The sequence below is a fragment of the Topomyia yanbarensis genome, chromosome 1, assembly GCF_030247195.1.
Source record: "Topomyia yanbarensis strain Yona2022 chromosome 1, ASM3024719v1, whole genome shotgun sequence".
NCBI lineage: Eukaryota > Metazoa > Arthropoda > Insecta > Diptera > Culicidae > Topomyia > Topomyia yanbarensis.
In genome coordinates, this window is record NC_080670.1 from 192797912 (window position 1) to 192815447 (window position 17536).

General features: G+C 41.4%; 1 protein-coding gene across 1 annotated transcript in view; it reads left to right on the forward strand.

Annotated features, from left to right (window-relative positions):
- Positions 1–17251, forward strand: part of LOC131685456 (zinc finger SWIM domain-containing protein 8 homolog) — a 30002-nt gene extending 12751 nt beyond the window's left edge. The window contains exon 5 of the mRNA XM_058969188.1: positions 43–17251. Within this exon, the coding sequence (XP_058825171.1) occupies positions 43–103 (61 nt within the window). The 3' untranslated portion in view covers positions 104–17251. The remainder of the gene's footprint in view (positions 1–42) is intronic.
- Positions 17252–17536: the final 285 nt, after the last annotated feature.

The following is a 17536-nucleotide window of genomic DNA, read 5'->3' on the forward strand; positions in this document are numbered from 1 at the left end:
AACTAAGAATTATTTTATTTTTGCCATTGTTATCGCGCATAGGTCAAAATCCTGCAAGAAAGAACTGTGGACGCAAATCAACGCCGCCCTTAACTCCAAATGACAACGACTAGAGTCGATCGGTTCCGAACTGAACAGTCTGTCTTCGGCTACCGGCCACGTTCCCAATGCATCGGTAGCAGCAGCACCAGCCGGCGCACCAGCATCGGCGATAGCGACAACATCACCGACGCTACCCTTGTCGGTAGCTTCATCATCTACTGGACCATCGACTCGACAGGCAACCAACGCAATGGTTACCATCAGTAACCGAGTAATTGTTGACGATGAAAACAACGTCAAACTATCCACGGTAGCACCAACATCGTCCACAACGGTAGCCACACTACCACCGTCGGCATCGGCAGCAATTTCAGCTGCTGCAGTTGCAGTGGCAGCCACAGGTACCCTAGCTAGTATGAAACATCTGGGTCACAACCCGGCAGGTAATCATAGAAGCGTCAACGGCAGTAATCTGTTGTCCCAACAATCGCAACAGCAACCGTTTCATCATCAACCACCCTCATTATCCCATTCGCTAGTTCAACCCCCTCCCCAACCACAACCCGGAACAATGCCCCACTCTACCTTGGGAGGTCCGTCTCAACACCATGCGCCTCCACCAGGACAGTTACCTTCCTCCTTCCACCATTTGCCACCAGGGGTATCCGCTACCGCTGGTTCCACCGGTGGGGGTCCCACGCCCGGGGGTTCAAATTATCACCATCATCATCATCACCATCATCAGGCTGCAGCCATGCTAACACTGGCGGTCAGTAATCCATCAACTGCGCTGCCACACCAGCACCATCAGCAGAATATCAACCTAAACGTGAATCATCACGTGATCTCCGCACCAATCGTGGTGGACTTTTCCAACATGACCGTCAACTGTGTTCAGCTAGGACAGGAAAACCAACACAGCACCGTTCCGGTGGGGCCAGCCGGTCCAGCAATGCCCCCGGGCGTCGGCAGGCTGAAGTAGACGCTGTAAAGGTTTTAGTTAAAACAAAACTAACAAAAAAAAGAAAGTAGCAACGGATTATTCTCTTAGAGGTTAGGTACTTTTAGGTTTTTTTCCGGCTAGCGCTAAAATAGTAGAAAAAATAGTGTCAAATCAACGACGGGGATCATCGTTAGCATTCGCGTTGGTGGCGAGGCAAAGTAATGCGGAGTTTTGGGGATGTTTTGCGTACTTCCTGTTGTAGATGAAAGGTCATTTGCTGCAAAATTCGGAATCATTATTTTTGTGTGGTGAAGATAAGAATGATTGTATTTTTGGGACTCGGCAAAAAGACATTTTCTAAAGCACCCATGGCAAAAGTGGATGTTTATCTTGCACAATTAACCATGTTAGTCGACTGCTTTTAGACAGCACGGTCAGAGGCAAATGTTGATTGTGTACTTGAAACCGAGCCAAGAAAACGCTTTCTTTAATGGAACACTGTCCGTTAGCAAGGATATAGTGATGAACAGACTTTGACAGCAATCAACATGATGAGCCTAGACGCTAAGGTGCATGCTCTAGGACATGTCCAGGAGCACTTCAGTCTAGATTCATAATTATTGACTGCTCTAAAATTTAAAGCCGTGAATTAGAAAAATAGAGCTAACTTTCTCCAGCAGCAGTTTTAGGTAAATTAGTTATGGAATTTGCGGTTTCGATTTCGTGTCATCAGTATCCAACACTAACTTAGTGATAGGACTCAGCTAGCGCTGAATTGACGCTAGCTCCATAAGAAAAGAAAAATAATTGTGTTCCTGAGAAAACCCACAGTCAAGCGTGATGTCTCCCAAAATTTAGGTGGTTTAGAATTCTACGAAACTCCAGATGTTGGCGTAAAAGAAATTGACCGCCTAGTAGAGGGCTGATGAAAGTGCGCTAAATACAGCTACACTACCCATGATCGCATATTTGTGCCGTTTTCTACGGGATTTCCAATCTTTATGGGACTGACTTGCGATCATAGGCAGTACATAGATAACCTGTCTCGTGATCTGATCAGATTTTCGATCCCAGATTTTTACAGTTGTAAGTATATTCAAAACATTGAAAATTGCCTATTTTTCAGCGATTTTTGGTTTCAGTTTGTACAGAAAAAAGGGGTCGAAGTTTTCATTGTCGAAAATGGAGCGGATTTCGAAAAAAGATGTTGGCAACACCGAGGTATTGCTCGCCTCTTGAAAGATAGACAACTTGTTCCTGTCCTGTTTTGCGTGACCCAAAGGCATGCAACGGTTGGACGCCCAGTAAAACTACCACCGTTGATAATAGTCATATCAAAACACCTTCTACTATGAACCCTTTCAAACCAGCAACGAAGATCAGGGATGAGCTAATATTATCTGTTCTATGACCATAAAATCGATGTTATTCAGTGGACAACAAAATATATGGCTCTTAAATCGGTAGAAAACTTGCGGTAGATCGTAAAAAAAAACAAATTAGTTTGCGAAAAATCACCAAAGTGCACACGAAACAGCTTTGTTACTTCCCGCACCTTATCTTACCAATCAGTCTAAGGCCGTGATGTCTTTTGCTGTATCGAGAAGTCGTCTCAAGTTGACTCGGTCCCTGACTGTTTGTTGTCAGTCTTGCAGCACACGAAGACTCCTCAGGCCCCTACAACTTAGTTGATTCACGTAGCACACTGTGCACCTCTCCTCCCTGTACTTGTCAGACCAGTTTCGAGAATCATTTTAACGGGTTGTTGTACGCCATTCTGACGACGTATCGATGTGCGAACGATGCACCGCCAGCAGCTTCGAGTACACGACCGCTGTCAGTGGTTTCTCAAACATAGAAAATTCAAAACGTTTGCAGCACCGTCCATAGCGTACCGCATATTTGGTGGTTAAGAGTCAGCTAGTGCTACCGGATTCCTTTGCGAAGGAGATCAGGAATTTGCGCAGTCGGAGAAACTTCTGAACGTTGCTATTGAAGGTGAGAAATGCACCACCGAGAGCTGATCCATTGGAGAGGTTGAACAGTTTCGGGATAAGGGTGAAACAGTTATGCGACCATCTTCAAGCGTCGGGACTCTGCAACCACCTAAACAATCCGATGTCGGTGGAACAGCACAAATTTCCGCCGAGCTACAAACTGGATTGGGTCCGCATAAGCGACGAAAGCAAGGAACAGTCCGTTGCGGATGTTCACGAATTTCACCAATTATATCGTTTCCAATGTGTAATTGGGACCGGAGTTCTCGACGTTGTCGAGCAAGGGGTTCGTTGATCATCACGACGTGGATCAGATGAAGCCAGTGGAACCATGCTGGATCTGTAAACGAATGGATCATCTCGTCATATATTGTTACGAGTTCAAGCGAATGTTGTAGTCAGATTGAGAAAGGCTGATCGGTATGTTGTGTTTGCTCGAACAAGTGCGGGAACAGTCGATGGACCTTGAAGATTCGATGTTTGGCGCAGAACATTTTGCATCTATAATTTTTAATTAAAAAGATGGATTTTGGAGAAATATAAATAAATAACGTGTGGTTACGTTACCAATCACAAATCAAGTGATCGACCAAGTTTATTCCCGTCGACAGTAAAGATCGTATGTTCACTTATGACAGCTGAAAATGGGTTCGGACTTTTACGCCCACTCCTGTGCAACCCATACACACTTATTTGTGAGTTATAATGATTCATTACAGCATTGAGTGGAGGAATCGCTTCGGCTACAGAAGGTAGATTGTAATGCCACCGGAAAGGCAGATAGTGCGGTTATTTTTCCCATGATGCCAGTGACACTTGATGTTGCCAAACAGCAGTTCTATACTTCTGCGTTTTTCGACAAAGGATCGTCGGCTATGTTGGTGGATGATCTGGTGTCCAAGTGGCTGGAGGCCGACGATACGTAAGAGCCGTTATTAGTGACGTAGACGGGCAGCCACTTTGAGAACGATTCGAGGAAGGGAGGATGAAGTCGGCGAAGCGTTCGAAGGAGAAGTTTCCGCTGTTCAACACACGAACGGTATCAGAGTTGGCGCTGCCGAAGTACGATTCGCAGATGTGGTGAAAAAGTATTCTAGTTGGTGTTCTGGTGAAAGACTATCCGTCAGCAAAACCGAGAACATTGCTCCATTTATTTACACCGCTGGAGTCACGAATCGGTAAGTTGAACGAACCTATTGCCGTACAGTCGAAGATAGGTTGGACAGGATACGGTTCAGAGAACCGAAAATGGAGTGCGCACACCTACCTGAGCCTACACTCGATCGTTGCGGAAGGCAACCAAGATCTCCGTGGCATGATGCGAGACAATATATGCTGGATGAGACAGCGATTGCGACGTTCGCTGTACCGTAATCGATGGAGGAGAAAATGACTCCAGAGATGCTTGATTTGGCGACGAAGCAAGTGGACGATCGCTTTAAAGCGGAATTATTGTGACGTGACGACATAATACGACTCTTCGGCAGTTACTCGATGGCTGTACGCAGGAAGAAGACTGGAAGAGTCCAAATTTGAAGAAAAACGTGTACCAGCAGATCGAGAACTATCAAGCCAAATTATAGGCACTCACGGCAAGTGATGCTGAATCGAAGGGTACGCCGCGAACTGCTACGTGGTGCTTACTGCTCAATAACGGGATGAATCCGGAGAAACTGGGAAAGGTGCTTCTGGTCCGGGATGATGTAACATCAGACAATGCAGTCTCTCTTAACTCAAAGCTATTTGAAAGTGATCTGTAATTTTTGAGAACGGCCAATGTCCTTTGGATGTGACATTCAAGAAATGTATCATCAGAATGGATTAGACCCGAGGATAAGTATGTTCAGCTCAATTTGTAAAGTATTTAAACACAGCAGATTTTGTGGAAAAGTACCATAAAGCGGTAGAAGCCATCGTGAAGAGTCATTACTACGACAGAGTGGATACGATCGAAGAAGTGATCTAGCGAAGTGAAATACTTCCATTCCTTGCGTGTGGAGGATTTTGGATCAAAAACCCTGCTAGTTTTTTAACAGATGGGAGAAAAGAGTGTAGATTCCAGTGTGTATTGCAACCGGAACAAGAACACCGTATACGAGAGTATGCTAGGCGTTGTTTGGGACCTGGTTGAAGACGAGTGGCTTTGCACCGTTGAAGTGGATCCTGGCTGCGGTTCTTGCGGTACGGCTGTCACGAACAATCAAGAAGAATCACAACTACACGATCAGTAGAGTAGTGTTGTAGTGGATCGACGCAGAAATTGTGTCGGTCTGATCAGCCCCGCTACAAGAAATGTTGCAGTGATTTTTGACGAAGCTGAAGGACAGACTGGCAACGGGCTTCGACGAGACTAAATATGGCGAATCTGGTGATCAAATTGAGTAAAGGTCCGAAGATACTCCCCTACAGCCCGTGGTAAGTGGGCAGCAATTTTTGCACAGCAGTGCGGAAAAGTAACCGAAGAGAAAATTACCTCCGGCTAACACTACAGAGGAACTTCGGGTTTCATTTGTTGCTGAAGGATGTTAAAGTGGAACAGGCTATTGTGGACGCCAATCGCTTCTTGAACTGGACAAAGCTGGTAAGGACGATTGCAAACTGTAATTTTTGTTGCGGGAGACATGCTAAACTTTCGTCCGATAACGTACGTTTCACAAAAGTCTGACGAAGCGGGTGCACTTATTCCAAACTACTTTTTGCGGGGACTCTCCTGAATCTACCGGGCGTAAATCTTTGTTCAACTTATCCAGCGGTGGCGCTTCGAGACGCGTTCCAGTGATCCCAGCAGTTGTTCAGCGTTCTGTGGGAACGTTGGGCCAAGAAGTACGTTCCTTCGCTGAATCATAGGAGAAAGTGATACATTAATAGTAGGATATATGGTCTACGTAGTCGAAGCTAGTAATCGGAAGTGCTGGATCCGTGGACGGTGGACTGAAACATAAGTAAACAAACTATAAGAACAAAATAGATAAAATAGCTATTATAGAACTGAAATGGATAGATAATTAATTGGAATGGGAAAATGATTTGAATTCAGTTAACAAATTTGAGCTGCACAATAACGGTTGATTTACGAAAATATTGTTTTTACCTACGATCCGAACAAGATTTTGACGTAGGACTACGTCTTTGTTTTCGATATGGGGGTGCATGTTGCAAATTCAACAGAAATGGTATGTAACGAAAAGTGGTCAGGTTTTAAACGCTTATATTACAGCCATCTCGCGATAAATTGTCGGAATTTTTGCACATATCGATCAGAAAGGTTTCTATTAAAAGATTCCAATGGATAAACACATAGATTCAGTGCTGCGAAAATTCAAAATCAGTTACCTATTTCTACTTGAATTTACCGAAGCCAACATTAATATTCACCGCTTCCCTCATTAATTAACTTTCCAGCTGACTGAAATTTCATGCAGAATAAAATGCTTGAGTGCAGAGGAATCATAAATTTCTTCATCAACCAAAGCATTTACTTGTTATTATGTGGACAGCTTGAAGGCAGACATTGGCATCTTATACATTTTCGAGCATAAGTAAACTGCGTAATCTATATCTGGTGCACTTTTGTTCAATAATCCCCCCGCAGAGCTAGTATAGGAAAAAAATTCAGTTTGCTTCTGAAACCAAATATATCCGAGCCTGAGTGTGCTGTATCGGGAGAACGAATGACGAGGGAAACGAACCAAACATTTCATTCATCGCGCCGGGCATGAATTAAATTTCGTTTTCTTTCAAGTTCACGCAGGGATGTCAATTTTTTTGAGCTCTGCATAGATTCTTGATATCATGGCAGGAACAGATTTGGTCGGACAAGCTCAGTTGCCTGTTGAACTGCAGGCAGAGCACTTCGTTGCGTGCTTTCTGGAGGTACGCTGCGCGGTGCCGTTCAACAGGCCGACTGAGTTTGTCCGATCAAACATTATGCTTTCCCAGCAAATTGTATGTACAACCACGAACTCATTCATTCGTATAAAACACGTGCACAAAATCTATTGTACAATCGTGCTACATATGCAAACACTATTAACATAGCGTCAATGTACTAATTGTCTCTTTCACTCCCCCATTCGTCACTAGCGTTGACTAACTTTGCTTGGTACGTATCTTCCACATTGTACAACTGTATACCGTTCGCTTTCTGAGCTTTCGTTGCGCAGAGATGAAAATTTTTTTAGCAATAACTTCGTGAATCGATGGAAAGCGCAACGGAGGTTTATTATTTACGTTCATTGATTCCACGCCCATCTACTTTGATTCTACTAATACAAAATTCTACGTGACCCGATATATGAATAAAAACCACTGCCTTCGCTACATTTAAATATAACTGTGCGGAATAGATTTGGTCACTCGACCAAGTTTCCGTTAAGACGATTGTGTCGTTCTCAGCTTCCGAAATTGCCAGAAAAAAATGTGTCTATTTTGGTCCTTAATCCACGTACATTTCGGTAGTATATGCGGAAGCTGACCGAAGTAGCACTGCTGAAATGCGAGAAATTGTTAGGTACAGCAGGTTCAAAAACAATGTTATACACGCCCCTTATAATAGGCAGCTCTGCCATCAACGATCTTAGGAACGTAACGATTATAAAGCAGGATGTTAGTGGAGAGTTTATCTGGTTCAGGAGGCGCCGGGACTCCTCAATGGTTGTCATTGGTTGTCGCCGATCTGCAGTAACGATTGTTGATTCCTTACTGCTACGCCGACCAAAGTGATAGTTGCTCCAGCCGAAACGTGTTGTTGGGCTGTTCCAAGAACTCCCTGAACAGATGTCCGCTTGGTCAAGTTTTTCTTCCAGACAGGGTCCAGTCCAATTTTGAACGATATGAATGATATTTGTGGAACGTCTGTCTGTTTGGCGTGATTTCTACTGTCTTCCTAGAAGTCGACAGGCCGACTAACTTTGCTCCCAGAAGGAGGAAAGGAGAAGAAGCGAATACAGGAACGGTTTTCTTTCTGTTTACTCCGGAGTACTCCCAATGTCTACAGGCACCTCATTTTCACAGGTTATAAGCGTTATTTTCTCTTAGATATCAACCGATTTGACCAAGCTGCGACGAATGCTAACGATCTTCTCCTGGTTTTAGCTGTAGATAAATAAAAAACGACCCCAATCTCTTGGTTTAAGTAGAGAATTTATTTTATCTCGTAATATTTTATCGCGATTAGAACCAATACCTTCATTTTTAAATGGATTTTAATTTCGGAAATTTCATATACACAATCCTTTTTTTTATCATCATACGTAAGTAGAAGAATATTTTTCGAAACTATATTTTCAACATTGAAGAATAACTGGTACTGAACGGAAGGGCCGGAGCAGCTCATTAAACAAATTTCTGATCCACTTAATATGTGGTGACCGGTCTGCTCTGCCTTCCACGTCGAACGTTGTACCCATTAGTTTGCTTTACAACAACAAAAATTGTGTTCAATTCTCAACGTTTCATCCCTCATCACGAATATAGGTCTTGTTTTACGCTAGTAAGTTAACGAAACTCTGTAACACATAATAAACACACTCACGTCGAACAAATCAAGATGAACGTTTTTCGATAGGCCGGCGGTTTTTGAGCGGCTGCTCTGACGACCACGTGTGAATTATTTTTCGTTTGATCTGTGATTGTATTTTCGCTTACAACTTAAGTGGAATCGTAATTTTAAGTCGATTACTATCTCTATAGAAATGTATAGTTTGAAATGGGTTCTCTTTGACCGAAAGCAGGCAAGTAAATTTTGTTTCATCAGATCAATTTTATAGCTAGCCGGGGCTAGAGTTTCAGATAACATTAAAACAAAACAACACATAAACTATCTTAGGACAGAAAACAAAAATAAAATTAATTGTCAAACCAATCGTCTAAAATAATAATTAGAGTAGCGTCTAATGATAGGAACATGCGAGATGTTGCATACGTTTTTAATTCTTCATAGATGTGTAATTTCCGTGATTCTGAATGTAGGTGTTTTGTAGTGAAAGTTTTTTTTTGCCAGAACTACACATGACGGAATATACAGCAGTAGCAAAAAAATAAAATAAAAATAAAGTAAACAGTAAAAGAGATAGCAAGATATTCAATATTTTTCTAGTTATTCAACTAAGAGAACATCATTAGCTCCTTAGCTGAACGGAACGTACAGATCTCATTTAAATACAAGTTGCTAACTAAACATTAACGATTTGTTGGATTGATAGCGATGTTGGGCTATTCGAACTAAAATGACACTCGAACGCGTCGAAATATTACACTTGAAAGAATGCAAATATCCCTTATAGCTATCACAGTAAAGTTAAGCAAACAATAAAAAAAATATTGCAGGAAGTGTCTTTTTAAGAATAGATATTCAGCAGCAAAATTCTAGATATCGATACACTCTTTAATATTAACATTCTAATAGAATTACAAATAGTACACATACATTTGGAATGTTTTAGGTTGTAAACAGTTAAATGAAGCAGAAGAAAAAATTGTAAATAGAGTTACGAGCGAAACAGAAAACATGATCACGTGTCTTAAAATTTAGTAGCAGCATAAAAATAGAAACAGATGAAATTTGAAGAAAGGAAAAGAAAAATCGTAAACTATCAATGTGTCTATAGATTGAAGTGACAACATTCCAGCGAAGCTTTGAACTGAATTGAAGAATTATATTTGGTTTACATTGGCTCGGTAAGTTTAATAAGGCTAAGGCCGCGCTGTCAGAGTGAATCTTAATGTCAGTTTTGGGTTACTGCCGTCAGATATTTTCGGACTCACGCTGTATGCCCCTTAAAAGAATCTGCACTAATCGTGGGAGAAGTTTGGTTATATATCTAAAATTATTTGGCTTAACTTCTAAACTATAGCCCGGCCAACTGCAACCACATTCACTAATCTAATTTTGTTTATAGATCGATCCTTCTGCAGCTAAAAATTATATAATACGAATCTGCTGCTGCTGACCCACAGGAATACATGTCATCATTGATTATATCATAAATCAGCAGGAAGACACGAATGGTACCTTATTAATTTGCGGCGGATTAACACTTACCTTCTCGAGAACTGTAAATCATGGAACCATGCTTTAAAGGGGGAATCTATGGCAGAAACGTTCTTTGGACCCGGCGGTCTACGGTGTCTGTCATCGTTCTGGTTGAAATTGACACAATAGTTTCGGAGTGGTATTGTGCGATACTTGGTAACCCTTCGCAGGGCAGTTTTCTATGGAGAGTCGGTTTTTCCAGTTTCTATGGAGAGTCGGTTTGTCGATGGTGAACTTTCTTCGGAACATGCCTGTCAGTAACGTACACCAGAGCGTTGGGAATAGTTTGAACTACAATGTTGTCGACATCTTCGGGGTCCAGAATATTTAACCAATCGATGATGTAAAAAAAGGTCTGCGCTACTACGATGACCAGCTTTACGGTAATCGTAGGAAACGGACACCGACATTGAAATCATGCCGATCAATGGAGAATGGTATGCTACTGGTTTTACTAGAGGGAGTCATCGCTATTGATGTAACAGAAACCCGATCACTTAGAAACCAAGGATCCAGGGGTCGGCTATTTTAATTGGCCTTCTCATTGATTTGTAGGAACATGGCTGAACTATAGCTGAGAATATACCTCACTTCACCTGAGTGGAGAACGGAATGGGCAGAATCCGGATAAAGATATCCACGAAATGCTAGGGAAATTAAAATCGCCTAGTACCATGATCTCATCCAATATTATTGATTTTAGCGACCTCTAAGTTGTCTCTACTGTCACCAATGTCGATAAATTTTGGCTGTATCTCTTTGGGCTCAACCCGTTAGTCACAGACGGTGACCTGCTGAAAATTTTATCCCGTTGCGTAAGTGTATCTGAACCAATCTATCAAGTACGACTTGTGTCGAATGGCAAAAATGTTGCCGGTATGTCACTTGTGTCCTATAAAACGACATGAAAGCCAAAGCACGGGATTCATCATCTTGGCCTGTCGGGTTACTATTTCGGAAATTAGATGTAGAAACCTTCGGGTGCTACGGGCAGATCACTAGAAATTAGCAAAAAATGCATTTCATTTCCATTTTTGCATAAACTTTGTACTCCCTTGCACAAAAGTCTGCTCAACAAACGTCCTACACTGATCGTCATTGTTCGACGTTTTGTTGAATGTAGGGCTAGATTTTTGTAGGGTTTTGACGTCTGATACGCAACGCAAAATACATGATGGATTTCTATTTTGATGGAAAAAATGCATTTAAATTCGCTGATTTTTGAGAATGCATCACAAGCGATCAACACCTATTTCAGGTGTTTCCACCAGAGGCGAGTATTTTAGCGAACTAGTTTTTCCTGCAGAATATCGATGGAGTCGATAGAGGAATCTGGATTTACTACCAGAACGTCAGGGGATTAAAGCCCAAGATCGATGAGATATTTTTGGCTACGCGTAAATCTAACTACGACATCATCATTCTGACAGAGACTGAACTGGAGGACCGCATCAGCTCACTTCAGTTATTCGGAAATTCATTCAACGTTTTTCGGAGTGACCGAAGCTCCCTAACCAACAGATAGAATGAGCTTCGTAGGTGTATTGATAGCTGTGGTGCAAGAGCATGTTAAATCTTTAATCGAAACGAGAGACGTCTGCTGCTTAGAGTAAGTGTGTGTGCAAGTGTCACCGTGCGCGGTAGGAAGATTCTGCAGTGAGGTGGGTACATCCCTCCCGATAGAAGCCTAGATATGAATGTCATTGATGCGCACATTTCTTTCGTAAACGACCCATTTCATTGGAAACAGTCGTTCATGTTCTCTGTTTATAAAAGTGGTGATCGTCGGAATGTTAGAAACTACCGGGGCATAACTAGCCTATCTGCAGCATCCAAAATATTTGACATTGTGGAACACTTTCGTACTCTCGCGCACGAAAAGTTACATTTCCACTGCTCAACATGGGTTTAGGCCTGGACGATCTGTAAGCACAAATCTTCTAGATTTTTCATCAACTTGCATGACGCAGATGGAAGAAAAGGCAGTGTACACCGATTTAAAAGCTGCATTCTCTCGAATTGACCACCGAATTTTATTAACAAAAATGTCATGGCCGGGCGCATCAGGGAATTTCGATAAATGGCTGGATTCTTACTTGAGTGACAGAGTTCTACGTGCGCAGCTTGGCCCTTGAGAGGAAACTCTCAATTTACGAACAAATCTGGAGTCCCTCATGGCAGCAATATGGGACCCCCACTGTTTGTATTATTCTTCAACGATGCTCCTTTGCTGGGTGTAGGATGCAAACTGGTTTACACAGATTTTTTTTCGATTATAGAGGTTTTGACCTTAAGGTCATTCGCCTCTTCGGGATAGAAAAATCTCTTATGAAAAATTTCTAAACCTATGTGCGGGGTCGGGACTCGAACCCAGGTGCACTGCGTACAAGGCAATCGATTTACCAACTACGCTACGCCCACCCCACACCGATTATTTGAAATTGTACCTTGTAGTCCGATCTATCAACGACTGCATCGATGTTCAAGATCTTCTAGATAAATTCGATAGCTGGTGTCGCAGAAACTGGCTAATTATTAGCATTGCAAAATGCCAAGTTAAAACTTTCCACCGCATGTTCAGTCCGATACGGTACGACTACCAAATTGATGGGCAAAGACTTACTAGAGTTGATTGCGTCAGCGACCTCGGCGTTTTGTTGGATACGAAGCTAACATTCAATCAGCATCGCTCAGCTTTAATTTCTCAAGCAACCCGACAACTTGAATCTCATTTTCAAAATCGTTCGAAATTTCGAGGATCCCGATTGTATGACGGCGTTATATTGTTCGCTGGTTCGCCCACTACTTGAAAATACTTCTTTGATTGGATACTTGAAAATACTACTGGGCTTGGAGCAAGAAAAACGAAATCTGGTTCCGATACAAAACAATTAACTTGCGGCAATAGGAAGTTTGGAAGAGCATTTTTCCACTCTCGCACACAGGACCGGGACAATTGGTGAACGTTGGTTGCAGTGTTGTGACAAGGAGATCGAAGGCTTTCATAATACAAGCGGCAGAGTATCTCGGTACCCCATTGGTCAAATCTATCCTGCCTTTGCTGGCCCAAATTGAATTCACGAACCAGTACTCCAATCGGCCAACTAGACGCTTCGAGTGCAACATCCTTCAGTTTGTCCGGACAGAAACCAAAATTGAGTTGCGTTAGATCGATCTTGACCGATGAAATTGCTTTGGATGTGTCGCTTATTCCAAGGCATTGTAGCAATGTTTTCTTCTTTGTATGGATCGTGTCAAAACAGCTCAAATAGAACCAAAATTGCTCCCGTTCATCAGTAACTATTCTGATTTACCGCTGAATGGCTCTAGCACAACAGACTACACCTGCAGTAGTGTTACTTTTAGTACTATTCTCGCGACTTTATTTTCGAGTGGAAGTCGCTTGACAAAGGCCTCCTTTGAGCTAAAGAGCCAGAATTAGCCGGAAAATTAGTCGCAATGGGGGTCGAGAGATTTGAGACGATCGCGCTCAACTTAGCTACAGCCTCACGCTACTTTTTCGTGTCCACGATGGAAGCAGCGGTAGAAGTTTAGTTCTTGTGAAAACTGGACAGCTGACAAAGATTTCAATCGGCCCTATTCTGCGCGGCGTGTGACGTGAGGTGACTAAACTCACCTCACTTTACGTGACTAAACTCACCTCACTTTACGTGACTTTTTTTACCCTATTCTGAGAGTCGACTCGAGTGAGGTGAGATTCCCCATTGCGGTTAAATGGACGTCTCACGTCACCCGAAGTGACTCTTCAGAATTGGGTGAGAAAAGCCACTTAGAGTGAGGTGAGTAGTCGTCTCACGTCGCACGCCGCGCAGAATAGGGCCGAATAAATGACTATCAATACAATAAGACTTGAAATGTAGATGGCGAACGGAGTAAATCTTTGCTAAACCATAGAGGAGCAACCCACCAGTAGGATTTTATCTCAACAGATGGTACTTATGGCAATAAAGCGGGTGTATAAAAAATTGTATGGTGAACTAATGGTAGAAATAGATATTTTTAAAGCAGGAGGGTAGTTATCCAATGGAACGATCACACTGGAAGCTTCACTCACAGAACACTCAGGCAAGGTATTCCTACTGACGAAGTCAAGGTCAAGAAAACGAGATTGGTGGTTGAAAATCGTGCTTACTTGATTAAGACCGGGAAAAGTCATCCCGTCCAGAAGTAAGCGGTTGGCAAGGTTTGTTGTCGAGGATAACGGGTTAGGATAAGCGCATCCACGTCCAGAAGAAACCCACATGAGTCCTTCCGCATTCCTTTTACAGTAAACGGCAAGTTACGGTGTATAGCCCAGAACAAATTTTCAACAACCTATCGATCGCCAACATCTAGTTTAACCCGCTTAGCCGCCGCGTCGTTTACTAGGCTAGCTGGTTGAAATCACCAAGGACTACCATCACATCGTTTGCATCTGCCTGAGAAGTTCGCTTTATAGAGTCTAGATGGAGCTGCGTAATAGAGCAGTCAAGTCATTTTTCTGGAGCAATGTAAACAGCTCGAATAAAGTAGTTCTTCGTCTGCGTAGTAATTTTCGTCCAAACAGCTTTAGTGCTTGATGAACTACCCACACCAAATTCACAGGAGGCAAGTGTGGAAGAAACAGCGATCAAAACTCCCCCACCGCGATCATGGATGCTGTTACAAGAGCTTCGATACGCACTAGAAAACCGCCTAAGCATCCCTGAAAAATTGAATCGATATAATACGATCATCAAGCCAAGTTTCTATCAGAACATAAATATCGTAGTCACCGTCCATAGCCAAGTCCTCGATTTTCGTCTTTAAGCCTCTGACACTTTGGTAGTAATACCGCAAACCGTCAGCGCCAAGTGTCTCGAGACACATTGCAAGGACGTGATGTACCCGAGGGCATGCTAGAAACCAGAAGGTTTTCAGAGAGCGGATCGTCATTTAAAGCCAAATACTCGTCTGAGAAGGGAGTTCGCTAGACCCCTAAAAACTTAAGTGCTTAACAACTATATTGGTACTGAAACATTTTCTATTTTTGGTATTATTTACCTAAAAAGCATAGTCCTCTGATTAATGGCATAATTGTTCCATTAGCACAAATATTTCTTCGGGGAAAAATAGAAACTAATCTGGTTTTTCTCACTTCGAGCTGAATGTTACTTAGGACCTTTTGAATAAGTATTCTCGTTTTATATCTTTTTTGTTCCCACATTTCTTCACTTTTTTTTTTGAATATGTGTCAATTTAATGATCCGGGCTATAACCGTAAAGTTACGTCTCTTGAATGAAGATTTTCGCTGTAATTATTCTTATTTGTTAAATATTTCGCGAACGTAGGATTTTTTGAGGACTCTTTTCCAAATTTATTCTTCAACTAAAATGTTTTTTTAATTTGTAATTCGCGGTGAGAAAAGTTCTGAGAAATAAATTTTCAACAATAATCCGCTTAAAAAAGTAAATAACCTGCATACCCCAAAAAATCCTATTTGTTGGAAATTACGCCTACTCATCTTATTATTTATTTAAAGCATTCGAATAGCTAGAATTTTTCCTGCATAGGATAATACTACCCATGATCGCATAGTTGTCCCGTTTTCTATGGGATTTCCTATCTTTATGGGACTGATATGCGATCATGGGCAGAATAGAAGGGTACAGACAGCAAGCTATTTTTATATTCACTATTTGTAGTATTTTTGAACAAAAATCCAAAATTGTATAGAACAGTTCAGAAAGATCTTGCTCATGCTGGAATGTTTTAGGAAGTAAAAGACTTACATTTTGCACCGAAAGTTTATCGGTTAAGCGGCTTTTCATTTGGAAATTTGTCCCATATTTTTTGTTTTATACACGCATTTCTAAATCCAATACCCGAGTTAGAATCATCTTAGGTGAAGTATGTGGACTGTATATAGACAAAAAGATGGATTACGAATTAGGCTAAATTGGCTCAAATAGGTTGCAGAAAAGGGAAACCAAGTACGTCGAAACAGATTTGAGACGTCAGCTAACGTAGATTATACTACACTTGTGGAAGTATTCGCCATGTTTAGAGCATCAAATCGACATAACTCATCGCAGAACGTGTACATGCATGTTCAGCCACAAATTAGGTTGTCATCGTTTCACTTTGATTTTTATCACTCTGACGTTTATAGGAAAGAAAAACTGAAATATACCTCTATTTATTAAAATAACGAAAGTAAAATGAAAGCAAAATACAGTAACTCTGTTATTTATAGTGAGGCAGTAAAATATAGGCATTCGATTACGGAAAATTTGTGGTAGAATGTTTCGCTTGCGCGTAGGCGACAAGTTTCTAGCCGCGAGCAAAGCATCTATCGCACAACACACGAAAGCACGAGTGATTGTCTCCGAAACGCAGCATCCATTGCAATAAACCGTCATAAAACAGAAGAAAAAAAAACTATGTTTCAACTCAGAGCGTAAATATTTATTAGCAACTTATAAATATAAAGAAAATCAGATTTTTTTTCGAGACACTGTTACTAAATAGTATACACATTCAAACACATACACACATGCGCATACTGGATTCAATCTGTGACTCTACGTTTAATTTCTGTTTCGCCAATCTACACTAGCATTAGTTGTTGGAAATGATTCACACCGTCTCACACCGTTACCTGTTCATCGCATGTTGCACAACTGGACAGCTTATCGAAACATTCATTTTGATTTTGAAAAGACAAGAAGAACAATTCACACATACACACACTCTACAAGATAAGTTTACACAATTTTTCGAAGGGATAAAATCAGAACATAAGTAGAATAATTAAAACTTAAGGAAATACATATTTAAAAGTTCAATATACATATACACAGAAAAATAAATATATATACACACATTACACATACACGTACATCTATATATTGAAAGAAAAGCAACAAAATATTACAATATATATATTTGAAGATGTAAGTCTGCGAGTTTTTAACATAACTGTATGAAATAATATGAAATAAACATAAAACCTAATCTACAACATTAAGACATTATCGAACAGGAAATATATTGCAAACAGAAACAAGAAGCGAAGCGAAAAAAGTAAACCGGTCGCCTCGACACAACACACATTCGCCCGAAGGGTAAAACATCTTTTGAAACCGAACTCACTCGCGCTGTATGTCGCCGCCTGTATGGTGAATGTGTAAGGTTTAGGCTAGCGGCTGAGGTACACTTTGGCGGCCGTAAAAGGAAATTATTTGAAAATAAAGAAAAAAATAGAAAAAATGAAAAATTACTTCCGATGCATTGTTCATACGGTAAAAGATTGAGAAAATTCCTCTTTTCGATGTTCTGTAACGTTTTGATTCAGTGTATCACAGTATAGCAGCAAAGTAAACCAAATTAGCGTGTAAAACATCAAGCGAGCCCCTCGCTTGAAAATCTAGCAGCACTTCTCTAACTTCCGAAATCGGCAGCTGTCAGCCCAGAAAATCATACCAGCGGTAGCGAGCAACAACGTGTTGGAGCTACGCTCCACCTTGACACGATTGGTT